An 11,578-nucleotide genomic window follows, 5' to 3' on the forward strand; every position below is an offset into this window, starting at 1 on the left:
TTTTATGTTGATAATTTTGTTTTTATTATTTTATGAAATATTTTCTTGATTTTATTTTATGTGTCTTATTTATTTGACAAGACACAAAATTTAAAAATGTAAAAAATATGTGTGGTCTTAGACCAAAAATACTAAATATAAAGAAGGCTTTTAAAGGTCTCGGTTTCAAATTGCCATGGAGACAAAAAAAATATTATGTGATTCTTTTCTATTGAAAATTTTACTACATCTATATGAATATATCATGCCGAACCCAATAATAAAAGTGATCTTGGTTCAATGGTAAGGGCTCTGGGTTCGCTGGAAGACACGCAAGTTCGATTCTCGCTGAAAGCAGTGTTATTTCATTATTTTTTATAATTTTTTTTAGAAAGCACAAACTAAACGAGTAAGCGATGACGTAAATGACAATTCCTCTTACTTTCCTCTAAACTAACATTTTTTTAATAACTTTTTTCTTTCTAATAAACAAAAGACAAAACTCTAAACAAAAAAGATGCCTTCCAAGTAGAGGCGGGGCTAGGATTTAAATTGTATGAGTTCTAAATTTTAAGATAAAACTATGACCTAAATTAATATACAATAACAAGTTGACTAAAGAATGAGTATCGATATTTAATACTCTTTCCGTTTTAATTTATGTGAACTCATTTGACTGAGCACGAAGTTTAAGAAAAAAAAAGACTTTTGATATTGTGGTGTAAAATGAGGTATATTTATGATGCATTGTCCATTTCTCGCACATAGTCAATATAGTTGTCAAGCTCATAACTCAGATCTTCAAGTTTAGAAGCAGTGAACTCATTTGGATAATATGTAGCAAGTTTCATAATCTTGTTTTTATCATAACTTGTAAAAGAGTCATCGGGACTCAAACTAGCTATACCAAGAAGAAAATCAATATTCACTTCACTAAAATGACTGTTAAGCTCCGAAAGTTGCAAATCAATAGCAGCACAAAAAATATCTATATACAAATGATGATAAGCAGTTGAGTTTTTACGCTTCGACTTTCCAAGACCATACTTCTCATCCATTTTTGGGATCACAATACCACTCTTATCACAAAACGAAGAGACATCTTCTATCAAAGAATTCCATTTAGATTCCCTCATTGTTTGCACTTGCCTCTTTGAGAAATCAGCAAGTTTCATAGCACTAACAATATCTTGATCTTTTCTTTGCAGAGCCATATTCAAATCATATATAATTGCTAATATTTTTAACATCAAATATGATATACACACAAACTCATAAGATCTTATATCTTCCACTAGACTTTTTGCTAGTGCTTTCTCCTGATTTGAACCCTCATTTGCAAGAACTCCAAGTACATGAACAATTGATAAGAATAAAGAAATAAAGTTACGCAATGTCTTAAAGTGAGATCCCCAACGAGTATCACCTGGTCTTTGAAGCCCAAGTTTTTTTATTTAATCCACTTCCTGTATGAACTTCACCAAGCACTAATAACTCGTCTAATTTTTCAGTTTAATCATCTCTAAGCATCTTTCTACACTTCTAAGAACCTCCAACAACATTCAAAACATTAGCAAGAATGTCAAAAAAAATTGTTTACATCATGGTGTTTCTTTGCAACAACTACAAGAGTCAATTGCAATTGATGAGCAAAGCAATGTATGCAATATGCCGAAGGATTATCTTTTAGAATCAAAATTTTAAGACCATTGATTCCTCCTTGCATGTTACTAGCTCCATCATACCCTTGTCCCCGTATTAGAGATGAACTCAATGAATGTTGTAAAAGCAAAGAATATATTATTTTTTGTAATGCATGTGCAGTTGTAGTTTTAACATGAACAAGACTAAGGAATCGCTTAATAAATTCACATTCCTTGTTGATATAGGGCAGAACAAGAGCCATTTGTTCTTTATGAGAGACATCCTTAGAATCATCAAATAATATCCCAAAAAAATCCCCATTCAAGTCTTCAATAATTGCTTTCACCGTTACTTTTGCACAAGAATTCACAATATCTTTTTGAATATCAGGAGAAGTCATTGTGTTATTTTTTGGAGCTTTTTCTAATACAACATTTTTCACATATTCCGTATCTTTTTTGAATATCAGGAGAAGTATAAGGCCATTTGCTACGCCTTGGATTTTCTTCACTTGGAGTATTTTCCTTTGGTTCTTCCCGCGGTCATTTATAATTAGGTCTTTCACTTAACGACTCACATTCAGTTTTATACAGATAAATACTTTTCAAGAATTCAATATTATTTGATTCAATTACCGTATTAACATGAATTTCGGGATTATCAGATTTATGAACCAAAAACCGACATGCTTTACTGTTTGTAGCATATTCAATAAAAACACAATCCACAGTTTTTGGTCCGATTTTTACCCTTTTGGGTAAAGGTACTTGTACCTTTGCTAGACACCCCCACACTTTGAAATATTTCAAGTTGGGTTTTCTTCCTTTCTATTTTTCATATGGAATAGATTGCGTTTTGCTGTGGGGTACTGTGATGACCCAAAATGTCATTTTTAAATTTAATAATTTTTTTCTGTGTTCTAAGACCTTAAAATCACTATTCATCATTTCTCGACTTGCGTGCGTAGTCCGTATAATTTTTTGAAAAGTTTTTATGTGAAAAATTTATTAAAATGTGAAATAGAGCCTTAAAACTCAATTGAGTTGACTTTGGTCAACAGTTTGAGCAAACGGACTCAGATCAGTATTTTGACAGTTCCAGTAGGTCCGTATCATGATTTGGGACTTGTACGTATCCCAGGAATTTAATTTGGAGGTCCCTAGCTCAAGTTATGGCCATTTAACGGAAAATAGAAATTTAAAGGTTAAAGATTTCTAAGTTTGACTATAAATTGATTTTATTGATATCGGGGTCGGATTCGAGTTCTGAAAATTTTTATAGGTCTGTTATGTCATTTATGACTTGTCTGTAGAATTTGGTGAGAAACAGAGTTGATTTGACGTGATTCAGACGTTCGGTTGTGAAAATAGAAGTTTTAAAGTTTTCTTAAAAATTTCATTTGATTTTGTGTCCGATTCGTAATTCTAGGTGTTAAATTGGTGTTTTGATCGCGCGAGCGAGTTCGTATGAGGTTTTTGGACTTGTGTGCATATTTATTTTGGAGCCCTGAGGGCTCGAGTGAGTTTCGGATAACCTACATACTATTTGAACTTTGAGAAAAATCTGGTTTTTAGCTTCCGATGTCATCTGGTGCATTGTGCTTTGCGATCGCGAAGCCATTCCTGCGATCGCGAAGAGGAAATTATGAGTCATGAGTTTTATTCTTCGTGTTCGCGAAGATAGGTATGCGATCGCGGAAGCTTAGCTTCCAGTGCACTGCGAACGCGAGGGCCAAGCCGCGTTCGCGTAGAAGGAATGAAGGCAGAAGCTGGGCATGCCATTTGTGCTACGCGATCGCACAAGTCAGTACACGATCACGTAAGGCTGAGAAAATATTCTCCGCGATCGCATGGCCATTTATGCGATCGCGTAGAGTTAAAAATCTGGGCAGCCAAAATATGCTTCGCGATCGCAAAGAGTTATCCACGATCGTGAAGAGTTAAATGGACCTAGCAGAAGTTGTTCTACGCGATCGCGAACGAATTCCCGCGATCGCGATGAGTAAAAATATGGGCAAACAGAACTTAAGTTCTAGAAATGAGATTTCGACCCATTTTCCACCATTTTCGATTTTGAGCTCGGGTAAGACGAATTTGGGCGATTTTCACAGGAAAACATTGGGGCAAGTGTTCCTTATCCTATATTGTTTATATTTCATGATTCCATACTCATTTATATCATCAATCCGTGAAATTATTTGAAGAAAAATTAGATTTTTATAAAATCTTCCAAAAATATAAAATGAATATTTGAAAGCCAATCTGATATCGGAATTCGATAAATTTTGTACGGTTGAACTCGTAACGGAACGGGTATTCAGATTTCGTGAGTTGTTCCGGGATTCGAGACGTGGGTGTGATGACCCAAAAGGTCATATTATATTTTAGAACTCGAATATGCGCTCTTAAGCCTTAAAAATCTCATTTTTACCCTTTTCGATTTGTGTGCACAGTCCGGGCATGTTTTCGGAAAACTTTTATGTTGAAAATTGATCAAAATAAGAATTTTTGCCTAAAAAGTTAATTTTAGTTGTCTTTGGTCAACATTTTTGGTAAACGGGCCCGGATCCGTATTTTGACGGTTCCGGCGGGTCCGTATCAAATTATGGGGCCTGGGCGTATGCCCGGAATCGAATTTGGAGGTCCCTATCTCGAGTTATGAATTTTTGATGAAAATTAAAAGTCTGAGAATTAATTATTTTTAAGAATTGGTTGGTGTTTGGCCTTGTTGATACCGGGTCCGTATTTTGGTTGCGGAGCCCGGTATAGATCCAATATAATATTTATGACTTATCTGTGAAATTTAGTGAGAAACGGAGTTGGTTTGACGCGATTCGGACGTCCAGTGGTGAAGATAGAAATTTTGAAAGTGTCCTTGAGAATTTCATTTGATTTGGTGCTAAATTCGTAGTTCTAGGTGTTATTTTGGCGATTTGATCGTGAGAACAAGTCGTATGATGATTTTAGACTTGTGTGCATATTTAGTTTGGAGCCCCGAGGGCTCGGGTGAGTTTCGGATAGGCCACAGAATGTTTTGGACTTGGGAAAATCTGGTATTTTGCTGCACCAGGTGTTCTGGCATGTCCTTCTTCGCGTTCGCGAAGGTACTCTCGCAAACGCGAAGAGTAAACTGGCCAGGCTGAGATTTCTTCTTCGCGAATGCGAAGGCCTGGTCGCGAACGCGAAGGCCGGGTCACGAACGCGAAGTGATGGGGGATTTACCCTTCGCGAACGTGACAGGCTCATCGCGAACGCGAAGCTTTTGGGGACCTGGGGGAGGGTTGGTCTTTCCTTCATCGCGAACGCGAGTAATGTATCGCGAATGCGAAGGCCGGGGGGAGTAACCTTCGCGAATGTGAGCAAGGTCTCGCGAACGCGAAGGCTTGGCAGCTCTACTCTTCGCGAACGCGATGCACACTGTCGCCGAGTGCATAAAAACAGAATCAAAACGGGACTTAAGCCATTTCTTCCACATTTTCAAGAACCAAACGGTTAGAGGCGATTTTCAAGAGTTATTTTCTTCCCCAAAGTGTTGGTAAGTGATTCTAAACCATTTTCTTTCAATTACCCATTTCATTTCATAAATTTTCAACCTAAAATCTAGAGTTTTCATGGTAGAATTAGGGGTTTGGGTAGACACTAGAGATTTCGGAAACTTAGGGATTTAGACCTCAATTTGAGGTCGGATTCCAAAACCAATTATATATCCGGGCTTGGGGATGAATGGGTAAATGGATTTTGGTCCGAACTTCGGGTTTTGACCAACCGGGCTCGAGGTCAATTTTTGACTTTTTGGAGGAAAATTTGGGAAATCTAAATTTATGCAATGTAATTGATTCCTTTCGCAATATTTGATATTATTGAGTCATTTTTGAATAGATACGAGTGGTTTGGAGGTGAATTCTAGAGGAAAAGCTGTGATTGAGTATTGAGTGGCCTTCGAAACGAGGTAAGTGTCGTGGTTAACCTTGACTTGAGGGAATTAGGAACCTCAGATTATTTGCTATGTGAAATTCATGTGAGCGGCGTATATGTGAGGTGGCGAGTACTTATGCGCCGCCAATTTATCTGTTTTCCATGTTTCTCCCGTTTTTCTTATATTGTCTCTTTCCCATGCCTAATTGCTACAGGTTTAGTCTAATATCGTTAAATTAATCGTTCTTATCATGCTTACGGATCTTCTGGTGATAATTGAGTATTTATTTCGAAGTTGAGATTGATATTGTGGAATCAAATGTTGAAGTAAAGCTTGTACTTGTTATTCTATCTCCCTGTTGTTATTTGTTCATTGCATTATGGTAAGGGAGAGTGTTAATGCACGAAGAGTAATGTCGTGCCATATCGTGAGTGTTAATGCACGAAGGGTGATGCCGTGCCATATTGTGAGTGTTAATGCACGAAGGGTGATGCCGTGCCATATTATGAGTGTTAATGCACGAAGGATGATTCTGTGCCATGATATGAGAGTTAATGCACGAAGGATGATGACGTGCCATGATATGAGAGTTAATGCACGAAGGGTGATGCCATGCCGTTTCTATTATTTTTATGGTGAGATTGAGAGTAAAAGCACGAAGGGTGATACTGTGCATTTTTCCTTTACTGTATTCGTTGTTTCTATTGATTCATAGTATATTGGTTGTTCGAGTTATCATTCTGCTATAGTTCCTTATCTCATATTTCCCCCAGCATGTTTCACTTCTATTCTTAGGAACAAATTTCATTTCTATTCTTCTCTGTCGTGCGATTTTGGTTTCTCAATACTGATTGAACTTTTCTACTCTTATTCTCTCTCAGATGGCGAGAACATGTACCACTTCCTTAGCTGAGCAGCAGCCAGAGCCCCCCAGTGGTAGCTCCTACGTGGGGCAGAGGTCGAGGCCGAGGCCGTGTAAGAGGCCGAGGTAGGGGCAGGGCTCAGCCCAGAGCCCGAGCAGTAGCCCCAATAGTGGAGCCTCAGATAGATCTTGACGAGGAGGTTCCAGCCCAGACTGTTCCTGCCGGACCAGCTCAGTTTCCGGAGGGGTTCATTGCCACCCCAGTACTTCAGGACGCTTTGGTCCGTTTGGTGGGGCTTATGGAGAGTGTGGCCCAGACTGGCGCATTTCCCATGGCACCAGCCGTCTCTCAGGCTGGAGGAGGAGCCCAGACTCCCACTACTCCTACTCCGGAGCAGATAACTCCTTAGTATCAAGTTTCAGTAGCTTATCCAGTCGGAGTAGTTCAGTCGGTTGCTGCGCCATAGACCCGTGACCGGTCAGCTATGTCTTCTGAGGCTTTATGGAGGTTGGACAGGTTTATCAAGCTCTTCACAGTTCACTTCAGTAATGCTCCTTCAGAGGATCCCTAGGAGTATCTCGACAGCTGTCACGAGGTTCTACGGGACATGGGTATAGTGGAGACCAATGGGGTCGATTTTGCTGCATTTCAGATGACTGATTCCGCTAAGAAATGGTGGAGAGATTATTTGTTGACCATACCAGCTGGGTCGTCTGCTCTTACTTGGGACCAGTTCTCTCAGCTCTTCCTAGAGAAGTTTCTGCCTATCACATTGAGAGAGGAGCGTCGCCGTCAGTTTGAGCGTCTCCAGCAGAGCAGTATGCCTGTTACTCAGTATGAGACCCATTTTATGGATTTGGCCCGTCATGCTATTCTTCTGCTTCCCACCGAGAGAGAGAGAGAGAGAGAGAGAGAGAGGGTGAGGAGGTTTATTGACGGACTTGCTTAGCCTATCAGATTGCCGATGGCTAAGGAGACTGGGAGTGAGATTTTTTTTCAGGCGGCTGCTAATGTCGCCAGACAAGTCGAGATGGTTCTTGCTCAGGGAGGTCAGGGGTCTGACAAGAGACCTCGTCATTCCGATGAGTTCAGCGGTGCCTCATCTAGAGGTAGGGGTACTTTTTGTAGAGGCCATCCTCCCAGGCCGTTTCATTCAGCACTTCAGGCATCCCACGGTGCCTCAGGTGGTCGTGGTCCTCATATGCCTTATTCCGACCAGCTAGCCTACAATGCACCACCAGCTCCTATTAGTGAAACTCCACTCCAGAGTTATCAGGGTGGTTACTCAGGTCGACAGACTCAGATTCAAGGTCAACAGTCACAGCAGACGAGGTCATGTTAAACTTGTGGTGATCCGAGGCACATTGCTAGATTTTGCCCTCGGACATCGGGCAGCTCACAACATCAGGATTCTCGTGCCATGGTTACGACACCAGTTGCTGCACCACCTGCTCAGCCAGCCAGAGGCATGGGTCAGACAGCTAGAGGTAGAGGCCAGCCTGTTAGAGGTGGAGGTCAGGACGTTAGAGGTAGAGACCAGCCAGCTAGAGGTCATCCTAGGGACGTAGTTCAGGGTAGTGGGGCCCAGCCCCAGTGTTATGCTTTTCCATCCAGGCTTGAGAATGAGTCATCTGACGTCGTTATTACAAGTACTATTTCAGTTTGCAGTAAGGATGCTTCAGTTCTATTTGATCCGGGATCTACTTACTCCTATGTGTCATCTTATTTTGCTTCATGTTTAGTTATGCCCCGTGATTCTTTGAGTGCTCCTGTGTATGTGGCTACATAAGTGGGAGATGCTATTATTGTAGATCGTGTTTATCGTTCGTGTGTGGTCACTATTGGGAGTCTTGAAACTCGTGTAGATCTTCTACTTCTCGATATGGTCGATTTTGATATTATACTGGGTATGGATTGGCTATCACCTTATCATGCTATATTAGATTGTCACGCCAAGACGATGGCCTTAGCCTTGCAGGGGTTGCCTCGATTAGAGTGGAGAAGGACTCTTGGCTATTCTACCAGCAGTGTTATCTCTTATGTGAAGGCTCGACATATGATCGAGAAGGGGTGCCTAGCTTACTTGGCTTATGTACGCGATTCTAGTGCGGAGGTTCCTTCCATGGAGTTAGTGCCGGTTGTTTGTGCGTTTCCACAGGTGTTTCCTGTGGATCTGTTGGGGATGCCACCCGGCAGGGATATTGATTCCTGCATTGATTTGGCTCCGGGCACTCAGCCCATTTCCATTCCGCCATACCGCATGGCCCCGCTAGAGTTGAAAGAATTGAAGGAACAGTTGCAAGCTTTGCTTGATAAGGGCTTAATTAGACCTAGCGTCTCACCCTGGGGTGCACCTGTGTTGTTTGTGAAGAAGAAAGATGGATTGATGAGAATGTGTATAGATTATCGACAGTTGGACAAAGTCACTATCAAGAACAAATATCCATTGCCGAGGATTGATGATTTATTTGATCAACTTCAGGGTGCCAAGGTATTTTCGAAGATTGACTTACGATCTGGCTACCATAAATTTAGGATTAGGGCATCCGATGTCCCTAAGACGACTCTTTGGACTCGGTATGGGCATTATGAGTTTCTAGTGATGTCATTTGGGTTGACAAATGCCCCAGCAGAATTCATGAATTTGATGAACCGGGTGTTCAAGACCTACTTGAATTCCTTTGTGATTGTGTTTATTGATGATATCTTGATCTACTCCCACAGCCGAGAGGAGCATGAGCATCACCTTCGGATCGTTCTTTAGACCTTGAGAGACAGCCAGTTGTATGCTAAGTTCTCAAAATGCGAGTTTTGGTTAAGTTCAGTTGCTTTCTTGGGTCATGTTGTATCAACAGAGGGTATTCAGGTGGTTTCTAGGAAGATTGAGGCAGTTCAGAACTGGCCTAGACCCACATCAGCTACAGAGATCCGTAGTTTCTTGGGATTGGCAGGTTATTACCGTCGGTTTGTGGAGGGGTTTTCATCCATAGCAGCCCCGTTGACCAGGTTGACCCAGAAGGGTGCCCCGTTCAGGTGGTCAGACGAGTGTGAGGCGAGCTTCCAGAAGCTCAAGACAGCTTTGACTACGGCACCGGTATTGGTGTTACCCACATGTTCAGGATCTTATACAGTATATTGTGACGCATCTCGTATTGGTCTGGGTGCGTTATTGATGTAGGGTGGCAAGGTTATTGCATATGCTTCGCGATAACTGAAGATTCACGAGAAGAATTACCCTGTTCATGATCTAGAGCTGGCAGCCATTGTTCACGCACTGAAGATTTGGAGGCACTATCTTTACGGCGTGCCATGTGAGGTATTCACGCATCATCGGATCTTGCAGTATTTTTTCAAGCAAAATGAGCTCAATTTGAGGCAGAGGAGGTGGTTAGAGCTATTGAAAGACTATGGCATCATCATATTGTATCATCCTAGTAAGGCCAATATGGTGGCCGATGCTTTGAGTAGAAAGTCAGCTAGTATGGGTAGCCTTGCTTATATTCCCGGTTGTCAGAGACCGCTTGCATTGGATGTTCAGGCCCTGGCTAATCAGATCGTGAGGTTGGATGTTTCTGAGCCCAGCCGTGTTTTAGCTTGTACAGTTGCTCAGTCTTCCTTGTTTGGGCGCATCAGAGATCGGCAGTATGGCGATCCTTATTTGCTTGTCCTTAGAGACATAGTGTGGCACGGTGGTGCCAAGCAGGTTACTGTTGGAGATGATGGAGTTTTGAGGATGCAGGGTCGTATTTGTGTGCCTAATGTGGATGGACCTCGTGAGTTGATTCTTGAGGATGCCCACAGTTCCTGTTATTCTATTCATCCGGGTGCCGCCAAGATGTATCAGGACGTGCGACAACATTATTGGCGGAGGAGGATAAAGAAGGACATAGTTGCATATGTAGCTCGGTGTCAAAATTTCCAGCAAGTAAAGTGTGAGCATCAGAGACCTAGTGGTTTGCTTCAGAAGATAGAGATTCCTGAGTGGAAGTGGGAGCGTATCACTATGGATTTTGTTGTTGGACTCCCACAGACTCAGAGGATGTTCGATGCAGTTTGGGTCATTGTGGACAGGCTGACCAAGTTAGCGCACTTCATTCCTGTGGCAGTTACTTATTCTTCGGAGCGGTTGGCAGAGATTTACATTCGTGAGATCGTCCGTCTTCACAGTGTGCCCGTGTCAATCATTTCTGATCGAGGTGCGCAGTTCACCTCGTACTTCTGGAGGGCAGTACAACGTGAGTTGGGTATGCGGGTTGAGTTGAGCACAACATTTCATCCTCAGACGGACGGGCAGTTCGAACGCACTATTCAGATCTTGGAGGATATGCTCCGCGCATGTGTTATAGACTTCGGAGGATCGTGGGATCAGTTCTTGCCCCTTGCATAGTTCGCTTACAACAACAGCTACCAGTCGACCTTTCAGATGGCTCCCTATGAGGCATTATATGGTAGGCGGTATCGGTCGCCAGTTGGGTGGTTCGAGCCAGGGGAGGCTCGTTTGTTGGGCACAGACTTAGTACTGGATGCCTCGGATAAGGTCAAGATTATTCAGGATCGACTTCGCACAACTCAGTCCAGGTAGAAGAGTTATGCCAACCGCAGAGTTCGTGATATTGCATTCATGGTCGGGGAGAGAGTGTTGCTTTGGGTATCACCCATTAAGGGTGTAATGAGGTTCAAAAAGAAGGGCAAGTTGAGCCCTAGGTATATCGGACCTTTTGAGATTCTGTAGAGAGTGGGAGAGGTAGCTTACAGGCTTACGTTGCCACCTAGTTTAGCAGCTGTTCATCCGGTATTCCATGTGCACATGCTTCGAAAGTATCACGGCGATCCGTCCCATGTGTTAGATTTCAGCTCTGTCCAATTGGACAAGGGTTTGAATTACGAGGAGGAGCCGATGGCTATTCTAGCCAGGCAAGTTCGCCAGTTGAGATCAAAGAGTTACCCTTCAGTTCGAGTGCAGTAGAGTAGAGAGGTTAGCATGTTGAGGCAGCTACTTGGGAGTCTGAGTCCGGTATGCGGAGTAGATATCCCTACCTTTTCACCAGCTTAGGTACTTTTCTATGTCCGTTCGAGGACGAACGGTTGTTTTAGAGGTGGAGAATGTGATGACCCAAAAGGTCATCTTATGTTTTAGAACTCGAATATGCGTACTTAAGCCTTAAAATCTCATTTTT

At 42.2% G+C, this 11,578-nt stretch overlaps 1 protein-coding gene across 1 annotated transcript; it reads right to left on the reverse strand.

Annotated features, from left to right (window-relative positions):
• Nucleotides 1-716: 716 nt before the first annotated feature.
• On the reverse strand, nt 717-2,023 carry LOC142169865 (uncharacterized). The gene is made up of 2 exons (XM_075231803.1): nt 1,580-2,023; nt 717-1,376 (listed from the first exon to the last, which is right to left on the reverse strand). The coding sequence occupies exons 1-2, from the start codon at nt 2,021-2,023 to the stop codon at nt 717-719; spliced, it is 1,104 nt and encodes a 367-aa protein (XP_075087904.1).
• Between the last annotated feature and the right edge of the window lie 9,555 nt (nt 2,024-11,578).

The sequence above is a fragment of the Nicotiana tabacum genome, chromosome 15, assembly GCF_000715075.1.
Source record: "Nicotiana tabacum cultivar K326 chromosome 15, ASM71507v2, whole genome shotgun sequence".
Classification (NCBI taxonomy): Eukaryota; Viridiplantae; Streptophyta; class Magnoliopsida; order Solanales; family Solanaceae; genus Nicotiana; species Nicotiana tabacum.

Coding starts and splice junctions, on each gene's coding strand:
- LOC142169865 (XM_075231803.1), bottom strand. CDS start 2,023: ATGACTTCTCCTGATATTCAAAAAGATATTGTGAATTCTTGTGCAAAA. Junction 1,377..1,579: donor TTGCAAAGAAACACCATGAT/GTAAACAATTTT, acceptor TCTCACTTTAAG/ACATTGCGTAACTTTATTTC.